Here is a 13,423-nt window from a genome sequence, read left to right on the forward strand (position 1 = left end):
AGTTTTCTGTATCATCACCTATTCACTCACAAAGGTTCCTTCGCATTTATATAGCTCTTCAGCAGGGATAAGAAAGTGAGAACAAACTAACAAGGGCCACACAGTAGTACACTCTCTATGTCTTCTTGGCCCAGAGCTTTTTTCTCACTAAGGCCACGGTATCGTCATGTGGTCCTAGCTGTGCAGGGCAATTCTATATTTCTTTTTATTAAATATTTTATGTGTATGGCATTTTGCCTGCATGTACGTCCTTGTACTGTGTGTTTTGCCTGCATGTATGTCCTTGTACTGATGCTCTCGGAAACCAGACAAGGGTGCCAGATACCCTCAACTGGAGTAATGGAGGACCTTGCACTACCGTGTGGGTGCTAAGAATCAAACTGTGTCCTCTAAAAAAATAACAAGTGCTCTTAACCTCTGAGCCATCTTTCTAGTACCAAAATTCTATATTTTTATAACACAAGCTCAATTTATTTTTTCCAACTCTACAAAACCATTTACTATTGGGATTAGAGCAGTGGTTCTCAACCTTCCTAAAGCTGCATACTTTAATACAGTTCCTCATGTTGTGGTGACCCCCAAACACAAAATTATTTTCATGGCTAATTTCTAATTTTAATTTTGCTATTGTCATGAATCATAATGTAAATATCTGATATACAGGATATTTGATATATAACTCCTGTGAAAGGGTTGTGATCCAAAGGTTGAGAACCACTGGATTAGAAGACTTATCTGATGTCAGATCTGATTGCCATAGTATATCCTATGGACTATGAAGTAATTTTTCTCTCCAAACACTTTTCAAAAAACAAAACAAAACAAAACAAAAAACAAAAACAAAAACAAAAAAAAACACTCCATCCCAAAACAGCTATCAGCCAGCCTTCTGTTGAAACAAGAATCTTCCTTTGGGCAATGATAACGACAAGTCAGACTGAGGATGTAGAAGGATGTGGACAGATGGGTCAAACCTGGCACTGCCAAGCTACCTCTGCTCAGAAGGACTTCCTGGAAATCATTGTTGACTTTTCTGCCAAACATTTTATGAATACCTAATTGATATGACCTGAGTTCCTGGGCACCCCTCCAGCCAGCTTCTACAGCAGAAAAGGGGTGGGGGAGGGGGCAGAGCTTTCTTGTCTAGACAGTATTGAACCTGGCAACAACCCTTCCACCTCATGGCTACTTCCTTCCAATTGCTTGTTGGGCAAGTGATGGGAAACATCTCTGTGATCTCATGAGCTTTCAGACTCTCAACTCAGGCTCTTTCCCTTAAATCTAAACTTAAAGCTCAGCAGTACAGAGGATTTGCTTAATGTGTGCACGACTTCAGTTCCATCCACACCACTGCCAAACAACCAACAAGTAAATAACTCACCCACTCACCCTCAAATCAGAGAAAAAAGGGAGAAGGAAATGTTGAAATGCAATAATACACTATTCGTGACACAGGAAGCAGACCACCTACATCGAAAGGTGATTAATTCTCTTTATTGGAGGAAAACAAGAAGTCATCAATCTCATTATCATTATGATAGAAATTGATATGTATACATGATTGTCAAGGCAGAGAATCATTTGCTACATAGACCCATGAACAATTTTGCAGTGCCGCAAACCTATGGGGGTTAAACTTCTTGCAGAGTTTATTACATGCATGGATAAATGCAGTTTCCCTTCTTTTGCTCGTTTTTAAAAAATTTTTTTTTTGGACAAGCATGTATGAAAAAAATCAAACCAATTGCAAGCCTGGTAATAGTGAGTTGGGTTGCTCCTGGGTTTGACGGTGGAAGCTGTTGGGAAAACATGCCCACTGTTGGGAGAGAGCTGGATGAAGGCCAATCACATCATAGATTGCCACAGAAGCCAATTTAGACATTGTTCCAATGGATGTTCTGGAAAGAATGCACCTTTGGTATCTTCTCATTTGAATGTTGGACTAAGATAAATGCTCTCTGAAACATGCAGTCTTTCAAACGCAAGACGCTGATGTGATACTGGACAGTGTCTTATGTTGCTCAGAAATGGCCAAGTGCCTTGCGGGGAGAATCACAGCTTCTGTGGTGTGGGACAAACATCTGAGCTAATGCTCTGGTCCCTCCTTCATCTCTTTTGTAACCCAACTTCCAGCTCTGCCCCCCAGGGCTTTGTTCTCCAAGGTGCAGGGTTATCCCAGAGGGCCTCAGAACCCTTGTCTGTTCAAATGAAGATTTTTCCCATTGAGAAGCTAGTTAATTAGTATTTGGGACTTTTGAGTAATGTCTTTGACTAAAGTCTCGAACATGTCTCTCCATCCATAAGAAAAATAAAATCACCTGTAAGTAACATAGTTTGATAAATCATCAGAGGACATGATAATTATATAACAAATTCCCCAGAGACAAGAAGGTTAAAAACAGGTATGGAGAATGCAGAAGCGGCTTTAGTACAAGGAGTCAATGCAATTGTTTGTCCCTTTGGCTTAGAGAAAAACAGACACAGAGAAGCCATTCCACAGTTTGCTTTGTCCACGAAACCAGACTTTGGAGCCACATGCTGAACTGAATGTTTGGCTTCCAAATGCACAGCCTTTGGGTTTGCAAAAGTGGAGCCCCTAAAGCCGCAAGCTGAGCTGCTCCCACTGGGCTTACAGGGAAGTCTACACAGGGCTAAGTCTTCCCTGCTGATTGTGAAGACTTTGGCTGCTGGCAGAGGGCAGGCCCGGCCGTGGCCAGCATGCAGGGCCAACTTCACAGCGGGGCTGGGCTCCTGTGCACACACTGGAGCAGGAGGCAGACCTTGATGCACTGAGACCACCAAGAAGGGACCTGGCGGATGGGGTGTGGCTTTCCTCTTCCTTTCTTCCTTAGACTTGCTTGCTACCCAGGGTTGAAGTTTTCAAGCTAAATCACCTGCACACAAATTTTTGTAGAGGTAGCAGGAAATAATTTTGCCTTTCAAAATGTCTCTTCCCCAACTTGGCTGAGAAAACAAAAAAACCTCTCAAAACTCTCAATTCTGGTAATCAAAGGATTGGAATACCTTTTCTGCTTGCAGCCCCAACCTAGGACCAGATAACCCCTGAAAGAGCAGTGGACTACATACACATATATACATTGGTTTTTAATTTTGGAAACAAACTGAACAGTGTTTGGTCTGGAATGTGTTTAAGGAAAAGGCAAATTGTCGGAATGTGAGGAGAAGGGATGGGAACCTAGCGCTGGTTCTGTAGGACGTGCAAGCGGGGCCCGTATCTCACTTGCTGGGAGTGTGTGCCAACCAGGAAAACCTGCCATTTGGTTGTGAAAAAAGGAAGGAGCTGTCCTTCCCTGGCTCTCGCCTTCCTTCCTCATGGCTTAGGAAAACCCAGCACAACACTTGTGCAAATCTTGCAAGGCAGGGGCACTGCTGGCCCCAGGTTTCCTGCCTGCAGCCTGGAATAATGGCACCAATATGGTTTCCCCATTGTGAAAAGTCAGTTCTGGCCATAATTCTGAGCAGGTCAAAGGGTCATGATACCCAGAGCTCTAAAATCCCTAGTCATTCCTACTGGGTGGGCTTGCCCTACTGTTTATACAAACTCATAAAGCATCAAACCCCAGAGCTGACTGGACCAAGTTTTGCATCCTGTGGGAGGTCAGTTCTTTCAAGAGGGGACCAGCTGGTTCCTTCTTCAGTGTCCACAGTGTTCTTGACCTGTGGTACAAGGGCATCTGCCATCTACAAACTCTCTAGGGCACTAGTGCGGGGCACTGAGGTCGGGGGTGGGGGGAAGCATAAGTGGGTAAACAGAGTCTGGAATTCACTATGCCAGCTGCTGTGTTCCTCAAATAACACACTCAGAGATTTCTGCAGATTGCGAGTTTCTCAAAACCACAGCTTGTTGTGCAAATGGAGGTGGCTGTCTTCTTAAGGAGGCATCTTAGATGACATGGGGCCCAGTTGAAGTGGTATGGCTGGAGACTCAAGGCGGCAATTTAGCAGAGACCCAGCATCAATGTCAAGGGCAGGAATCTAGACATTTTGATCTGTTTCAGTGCCTTCTACAGAGTCCTTTTCTTTCACACAGAGATGGGAATGGCAGTTGATCTTCTGGAGTCAAAAGTCCCCTTGTGGTTAGAGGCAGTAGAGAGGGGTAAAAAGCAGCCAGGGCTTGTTACAAAGCCTGTGACACTGGGGCTGCTGCCTCAGTCATGACTGGGCAACCCCCATTTCCTCAAGGGTTTGTGGCAGGCCCTGTCCCTCCAGCCTCCAACTGCCTCTGTCCCTTCCTAACCCCTACACCTGAAGCTCCAAACTCCACAGATCCCTTGATGAGGAATGACAAGTTATTGGCCTTGTTGGGACCAAAGAGGGCTCCCCTTTCACTCACTGTTGCTTTTCGATGAATGTTAGCTGCCCTTTCTGCCTCAAGTATGGGTGAAGGTCAGGGGATGAGGGAGGGACAGGCAGGAAGCAGTGGGAAATATTCTGAAAATATTTCAAAATTTCATAACCAAGTGAAGAAATAAATATCCACTTGCTCAGAAAATGTGAAAAGGCTCTAGCGGGGGCAGTGGTAAGAGCCTGATATTAGGAAAGCAGTCTGAGAGGGGCCTGTGTGCCCACAGGATGCTGCTAAGCATCCTGGTACGTACATGACATTCTCAGCCTATGTCAGTGGAATCTAACAAGAATGAGGGAGCCAAGACTTTACCATCCCATTTTCCAGGTCTTAAGACTAAGTCCATTCTGTGGTCTCCTATAGTATTATTTAACAATACCAACTGGAAGTGAAACTTCGTCTTTCTCCCATGCTGACTTTCTCAGAATAGAAGGCTCAGGTGGTACTTATTTTTACCTTTCTTAAGACAGTAGGAAATAACCCAAGTTAGTGACATGCTGTAGGTGCTTCCTGAAGTCAAGTTCAACCTTATCTACTACTGAGCTGGCAATATCAATCATCTTCCTAACACCAGCTCATGGAGACCTGATGTGTCAAGGTTGAATCAAGCATAGTTGATTGCAAGGTAGACACCTGTACCAGGGCTCACTCTTCAACTGTTCTGTATTTATTTGTAGTTCATAAATATTTATATGTAGTCCATGTACCCATATATCAGCTCTATGAAATACTTTCATCACTAATAATGTTACTTTGTAGACATAAATAGTTACATGTACCATACTTCATAAAGGGCTAACACATGAAAGGTGTCAAACTCGGGTAAAATCCCCCACTTCAGCAATCAACTAAACTACTTCCATTCTTCCTCCATCCCTTTCTCCCTTCTTCCCTTTTGAGATAAGAATTTACTAATCAGCTCAGGATGCATAGAAACTGAGCTCCTTCTACCTTAGCCTCCAAAGTGTTATAATTAAGACCACCAAGCACTGCTGTATTTTTTTCTTATACTACATAAAATTGAATATTTCCATGATACTTGTTGTCAGGAAACATCCTATAAACTTCTTTTGAGTCACTTCTAGGTTTTCTTAAATACTGTTTGTAATATTCATATCATTAGCTTTCTGAAGGGCAGAGTAGGTGGGTAAGTCTCCAGACTCAGTGGCATTTGCTTTCCAACCGGGTCTGTTGTCATTTTAGAAACTCTTCTCAGAAGGCTTATAGACTTTGAAACGACAGCTTCAACGGCTACTCTTTGGGTTTGTGTGGTAGGATTCTCACTAAGCATTTGGGAGCTTATGAGACAACTGGGAACAGGTAGACCAGATGTCTGTCTGAAACTGCTCTTATATAGCTTTGGGGAACTGGAGCTTCTTCCCTAGTGATACTGTGTGTGTGTGTGTGTGTGTGTGTGTGTGTGCACGCACTTGCACAGCATATGTACTGGGGAGTACTAGGGGCAAACGTAGGAGTGGCAAGGATGACTTACTTGTCCACCAGGACTTTTTGTAGCTGGCAAGCACACGAGGAGGGTATGAGGACAACAACCTCAGGCCTGTCCCTGGGCCATCAGGGACCCTATCACAGTCCGTATTGCTAGGCTACCACTGACTGTAGATGAGGCTCAGGCTTCAGACAGACATGAGAACTGAAGGGGAATGCTGGCAAAACTGGCCTTTGAGCCAGCTGCCCGGGTCTCTGAGAACCTCCTGGGAGAGCGTCTGCCCTGGACTACACTCTGTGCCTGTTCTTCTTGCATATCTAGCCACTGTGCAGGTCAGTGACAAGGGCTGGTTTTTAGGACATTCCTAATTTTAGCCTTCAAGTTCCATATCCTAGGAAATCCTTCAATCCCTGGCAAACCAGGGCGCACAATGGCCTGACCACCCCCATGACTTTTCATTTCAGGCTCCTCTGATGTAAGGGAAGGCTTTTGCACCAGCTGGACCTTGCTCTGAGGTGGACAGTATTCTGCTCACTTCATGTCTTTCCTTACCTCCGAACAAAAAGGTTTCTTCTTAAAGGCTTTTTCTGTCCCCTCTCTTGGGTAATGTTCACGAGAGAAAAGGGTAAAAATGTGAAGGGGAAAAGTGTGTGCTATAGGCCATTTGAAGGGCAGGATTAGAAATGAATTTAAAAAATTAAAACAACTGTAGAGAGATTCGTTTTAAAAGTGCATAGCTGAGAACAGAGTTTCATCCATTATCTCCCATGAGAAATGAGAGCTTTGTGTGGTTCATTTTAAAAACAAGATGGCGGTTAGTCCCGCCTGTAAGGGAGGCTCCTGGCGGGGATCCTTGGCCCGGCGGGGATCCTGTTCCTAGAGGGCAGTACCCCTGTAATATGGAGCCTGGAGTTCAGGGCAGAGGAAACAAGCTTATATCTTCTGTGGTTGGTGAGGGGTTCTCAGGGGAAGCTGCTGGTAAGGTTTTCTGCAGTTTCCCTGGCAAAAGCTACCTGGAGAGAAGCCAGCCCAGCCCAGGTGCTGGGGTGACCTCCTGAGGAAGAGACACAGGGCAAGGAAACACAAGTAAAGTGCACTCAGCCTTGGAGACAGATTCTCGATCCTCTTAGAATTTTAAAAAATATTTTTAACTCCTCTTGGAGGCAAAAAAAAAAAAAAAAGAAAGAAAGAAATCCCTTAAAGGTCACATAAAACCACTATTAAAGAGCGAATGAGAGAGGTCACGTAACTGACAGAGATCAAAAAGACATGTCTCAAAAAGAAAAGAAAATCCTAATGCAGTCAGGGATCCAGTGCAGTGGTAGAGAGCCTGCCTGTCATGCACAAGGCCCTGGGTTCAATCCCCAGCACCACCCCCCCTCAAAAAAAATCCTAATGTACAACATTTACTAATATTTAAATAATCCAGTTGAAACCTTTTTTTTTTTCATGAAAAAATACATCCTAGATGGCTGCCTACACTGAGAGAGCGGAAGTGGTGGAGTTGGGGGAGGGGAGCAAGAAGGTCCATTCAGTTAGAGCTTTGCAAGGTTCTTATATACAGCACCAGATCCTGTGAAGTCAGCTCCCCTTGAGTCAGTACAGTTTGTGAGAAATGAACACATCAGAATTGCAGTATAAAATATGGCCATAAAAAACTTCTGCCTTCCAGTCCTATGCAGGCGCACCATGCAGGGTGGGTGGGGTCTCCGATGCTGGAGCTGCTCCGGTCTGGGGCTTCCCCTTCCCCGGCTCCGCCCCCTGGGTCCCACCTCCAGAGCCGGGTCACTTGCTTCCAGTGTGCCCTGTTGTCACAGTGGTGGGCCTGGGTCTCCTCTCAGCTCCGACTCCTGTGACCCCCGACGAAGAAGAAAGGAAACTACAGAGCGTGGAAGGTGCCAGACCTGCCAGGGACAACAGACACAGATGCTTAGAATTGAATTTCCATTCCCCTTCCCACAAAGAGGGACAAATGTGCTGGGCTAGATGGATGAAACTTGTCTCTAATTGCTAGGTATGCTACCCTCTACTCCCGTGCTAAACTGCCACACCCTGCCCTTTTCATCACCCTGTAGGAAAATCTCTGCCATGTGTTCAATTTGCTTTATTCTCTGGGCCAACGTTTAGGTCCTTTTTTCTTTATAATTATTGCTTTGTATTAAAAATGATATGGTATTCCATCATGACACATGATATCTGAGGCCTCATTTATTGAGTACCTTCTATATACTGTGTGTTGCACACTGGGGATAGTACACTACTTTCAATATGAGGCACCAGGATGGGCGTGGGTTACACACCATCATTACTAGAATGTTCAGTTCTTTAATTTTTTCACTATTTTAATTTGTGTATATTTGTGTTACGTTTGTGTGTGGGCAGATAGCAATCTGTACCTGTGTGTGGATGTCAGAGAACAACCTCAGATAGATATGTTTATCCACTCTTCATCCTGATTTCCTGTTTGTTTCTGCGGCAGTTGGCTGAGTTGGTTAGGCAGGCTGGCCAGCAAATCCTAGATCTCCCTGTCTCCAGCTCCCTATACTGGGATTGGGAGCACATGCCACCATACCTGGCTGTGTTACATGGTTCTGGGGATCATCAGTGCATGACAAAGAATTTTACCAGCTGAGAAGAACAGAGCATTTCTTACAACAGCTCCATGAAGTAGGCATTTTTAGAATAAAAAGGGTGTGTACTCTGTTGTGGAATAATCCTTCTGTACACTGTAAATACATATTATTCTCATTGGTAGCCAGACCGGAAGTATAGGCAGGACAGCCAAACACAGACAGAATGCTGGAATGAAGAGGGGTGGAGTTAGGGAGACACCAACCAGCTGCAGAAGAAGCAGGGCATGTAGAAAATGAGGTAACAAGCCATGAGCCATGTGGCAAAGCATAATAAGAAATGTGAATTAATTTAAGTGTAAGAGTTAAGTAGTAGTAAGCCTGAGCTATCGACTGGGCATTTATAACCAATATAAGCATCAATGTGTTTCTTTGAGAGCAGCTGTGGGACAGGAAAACTGTCTATATATGCCACCCACTGTCTGGTATGGATCCACATAAGCCCTGAGAAAGTTCTAAAAAGGTTCTAAACACACAGAAAGGAGGACACACTGGGCTTCCTAGTCTATCATGCCAGCCATAGTACAGAGACACATCTCTGGACAACTGCCCACTAGATGGAACTGGCTGCCAACAACCATGAGTTAAGTGGCATGGCAGGTTTCTGCAATCTCTCACACTGGCTGCAGTACAGAGAGGCATTTCAGTTGCTGCTTTTAGACTTGAGCCATGAGTACCAGTTCACTGCATGACAGATTTGGAGTTTTGCTCATGCAGACAGAAAAGTTTAGAGATACACAACAAGGACAGATTAAGATGGCAAAAACCTCTAACCTCTAAATGGGTTATAGTGTATTTAAAAATACACATAAGTTTGGGAGAGAAAAGAAAAAAGAGAATACAAATAGTTTTAAAGTAAAATAGTTTTAGAATAAAATAGTAAAATCCTTTAAAAAGAAATAGAGTAATAAGAAATATAACAAGTCACATAAAGATGGAAAAAAATACAGAGTCTGGATTCTGTATGTTATTGTGTTGTCTTTAAATTTTTTGGCTGCCAAGAGACCTTGAATTATGGAAACTGCTAGATTTAACCAACCTGTATATTTTAAAAATATCTTAACTTCAAAATTTAAGTCAAAGACCTGCTGTAGGAATTCCTACTGTTGGTAGCCTTTAGGTTACCTGCCCACTTGGGCGTGGCCTCTTATACTATTTATACCTATGTAAAGCATGTGCCCAGCCTCTTTTCTGGCTGCAGGATTTGGTTGCTGTTCCCCGTTCCAGCAAAGATTGTGATCTGTGAGTCTACCCCTAAATAAATAACCCTCTATTATACTCAATTCTGAGCTAGTGTGGAATTTCTTTTAAGTGTCCTTCAAAGATCTATTGCTCTGAGAGAGGGAGATTATGCTTTTTTGTCATAGGAAACAAGAGGCTATTGGGTTTGATTGAGGAAGATCCCCTGAAAATCCTGGCTACAAACATAAAGAAATAAACCTAAAAGAACTACAAGATACATGATGTATATTTTATCTGTTCAAACACATAACAAAAAAATCATCTTTGGCTGGCTTATGTATAATGCACAGTCTAAACTTGTATTAATGTACATATAGATGCTACCTTTAAAAGTTGATATATTTTCAGAGCAAGGGGACCATACACCAATAAAAATAGATGTTCCAAGTAATCCAGCATTCAAAAGAGCTTCAAGATTCCTGGCTGAGAAGATCCAGCCCCCAAAACTACTCCAGTCAAGACTTAACCATTATTCTAAATTTTCTCATGTTCCCCCAAACCCAGTGCCCCCAGTCATCAGAAAGGCATCTAGAAAACTATGCCCACATTTCCAAAAGATGGGTTGTGGCTATTTATTATCATCTAAGGGGGTTCAGTTACAAATTGTTATTGGTCATAATAAAAACAAAAGCTAAACAAAAGAGTTAAACTCAAAGATCTCTTTTAAAATGGGGATAGGATATAGAAATGATAGAATAAAACAGATTATTGCATTTACTTTATTCCAAATATCAGCTATTAATCTCAGGATATTTTACATTAGTGTAGATTTTTATTTATTGATATAAATTTAAAGTTATTTCTAATATATATATATATATGTTTCTATTCTTATTTAGGCTAGTGTGTTTATGCAACTCATTTAAAGTGTAATATATAATTAAGAAATACAAATTAATAGTTCATCTATAATAGTCAAACTTATAGTCATGTTAGGTATGTTTTCAAGGTCATACCAGATATATTTAGATAGATATATTGTCTTGAAACCTACAGAATATGGAATTTAATATATAACATAGTGCTTTTCATAACAGTGAGACATGTCTGGCAGCACCAATACATTTCAGAGAAGATAATGTGCATTAAAGAAACTCTATAAGGAATTTGCTTTCTTTATGGAAAAAGCTAATCATGTGGACATGCCTCAGATGCTGACAATTACTGTCTAAACTGAACCAGCAGGATTCAAAAAAGGCAACTGCTGAACTTTGCCAAGATAACGTGGAACAATTCTTCAAAATTGTCTTCTTCACAGATATGCTAGGCCTGAAGGACAGAGCTGGATGCCCCAACATTACAGAATAACTTTCAGTGATTGTCCTGGCAGCCCAATGTCCTTGTCATTAGGTAACATTTCATCCTTCTGGGGGTCTTAGATGGAGTTAAAGACTAGATAGTTACAATTTTCCTTAGTTATAATGAAAACAAATTAGGTATAAAACTTTAAACTCACCAAGATAGATAATAAAGTATTTTCTCTAATTTTGCCAAATACAAATGAACTGGATATTGTCATTATAATTTTCACTTAATAACTATTCTGTTGTATACAGTTTTACTATGTTAAAAATCTTTTATTTAATTAGACAAAAGGGGGAATGCTGTGAAGTAATCCTTCTGTACAATGTGAATGTGTATTATTCTCATTAGTTAATAAAAAGTTGACAGGCCAGTAGTCAGACAGGAAGGATAGGCAGGACAGCCAAACACAGAGAGAATGCTGGGATGAAGAAGAGCAGAGTCAGGGAGATGCCAGTCAGCTGCTGAGGAAGCAGAACATGTAGAAAATGAGGTAACAAGCCATGAGCTACGTGGCAAAGCATAGATAAGAAATATGGATTAATTTAAATGTAAGAGTGGTAGTAATAAGCCTGAGCTATTGGGTGAGCATTTTTAAATAATCTTAAATCTCTGGGTCAGTTATTTGGGAACAGGTGGTGGGTTATTTGGAAGTAGGCGATTGGGACAGGAAGACTCTGCCAACAGTACCCCAGGTTCAAATTTATGTTTCAGTAAGTATGTTGTACCACAGGTCTCTGAAATGAGAATGTTCATGACTCCCACAAAATCTCCCCCAAGGCCTATTTTAGACAGTTTGGTTCTGTAATAGTGTTGTGTGGGGGAGTAGATCCTGAATACCCTACATTCATCAGGGGATTAATCCATTGATGAACTCAAAGTTGAATTGACTGTTGGGATGTGGGACCTAGCTGGAAGAAGTAGGTCATTGAAGGACATACCATTCTCCCAGCCCTCTGTCCTCTCCTGTCTCCCTCTTTCCTGGCTGCCATGAGTAACCACGGGCAGAAAGGACTGAAACTGTATGCCAAAATAACATGTTTCTCTCTGATGTGTTGTCACAGTAACAGAACACTGACTGGCAAGGTCCCGGAAGGCACTTAGTATGCAGCAGCTGTCGGACTACACATCCCTAGCCACTCCATACCCTTGGACATAGAGAGAATCATAAAATAAGTACTAACATAAGCACAGCTGTTGATGCTGGTGTATGAATCTTTAAAGAAACAAGTAGTCAGCTGTGATGTTTCTCTTGGTTAAAGGTGGTAAGAAGTATCTATGCTGGCAAGTCTAGGTGACCCAGAGGTGTGTGTCAGAGAAGCTCATGAACATGTCATAAGAAAATTTAAGAACTGTGTATGAGTTAAGAATGAATAACAAGATTAGGATGACTCCTTTGATACTGGGGGCCAAACCCAGGGTCTTCTTAACTTTGTTTCGTATTAGGCAAATGCTCCACCACTGAGCTACAACCTAAGCCTTTGCTTTTTTGAGATGTTTTACTGGGTTGCTCAGGCTGGCCTTGAACTTGGAATTCTTCACCTTCAGAGTACTGAGATTATAAATGTGTGCTACTATACTCAGCTATGGGATGGCTCTTTAGCAAAAAAAGGAACCGGTGCGGAAGAATTGTCTGTAATCTGTCAATCATATTTTAAACAAATGCTGATTGGCCAGGCAGGAAGTATAGGTGGGAAAACCAGACAGGAAGTAGAGGTGATGCAATGAGAACAGGAGAATTCTGGGAAGCAGGAAGCTCCCTCCACCATTCCTGCCCAGACCACAGAGAAGCAAGATGTAACCTGCCCAGCTGGAAAAGGTACTGAGCCACATGGCTAACACGGACAAGAATTATGGGTTACTGTAAGATGTAAGAATTAGTTAATAAGAAGACTGAGCTAATGGGCCAATCAGTTTTATAACTTATGGAGATCTCTGTGTGATTTTCTTTGTGGCTGTGGGGTACCGGGTGGGGCAGATACCCCAACAAGCAGGCTCCTTCATGTTAAAAGGAACCCTTTTGCTAAGCCAAATAGGAAGGAGCTTGATGCCCAATGATTAGGGGGATGAGGGTTGATGACCTTCAAGGCAATGGTTTTGAGGTAGAGAACCATCGGTTTGCTCCAGTAGGAGATTAGTATATATATATATATTCTCTCCAGTGTGTCGTCACAGTAACAGAACACTGACTGGCAAGGCCCTGGATAGTTGTTATATTATGGTCCATATACATATATGTAGTAGGAGAGAATTAAAAGAGTAAGTGTGCCTTCAAGAATATCACAGTCTTTGCAAAGATGAAGGCAAATCCAATACCATCACTGTGGCTTTTATTGCAAAGTCAGTTTGGTGCATATAAATAAGTTCAAATACTCATCATCCCTGTAAAAACAACAACAAAAACAATAAGACCAAGACTTTAGAAACTAGTGCAAC

The 13,423-nt window shown here is 42.2% G+C and overlaps 1 protein-coding gene across 3 annotated transcripts in view; it reads right to left on the reverse strand.

Moving 5' to 3' along the window:
* Positions 1 to 1,472: 1,472 nt before the first annotated feature.
* Positions 1,473 to 13,423, reverse strand: part of Camk1d (calcium/calmodulin dependent protein kinase ID) — a 407,618-nt gene continuing 395,667 nt past the window's right edge. For all 3 annotated transcript variants that reach the window (XM_087896387.1, XM_087896388.1, XM_087896386.1), the window contains exon 11: positions 1,473 to 7,717. In XM_087896387.1, coding sequence (XP_087752513.1) covers positions 7,625 to 7,717 — 93 coding nt within the window. In that variant the 3' untranslated portion in view covers positions 1,473 to 7,624. The remainder of the gene's footprint in view (positions 7,718 to 13,423) is intronic.

Source organism: Myodes glareolus, chromosome 14 (assembly GCF_982192425.1).
Source record: "Myodes glareolus chromosome 14, mMyoGla1.1, whole genome shotgun sequence".
NCBI lineage: Eukaryota > Metazoa > Chordata > Mammalia > Rodentia > Cricetidae > Myodes > Myodes glareolus.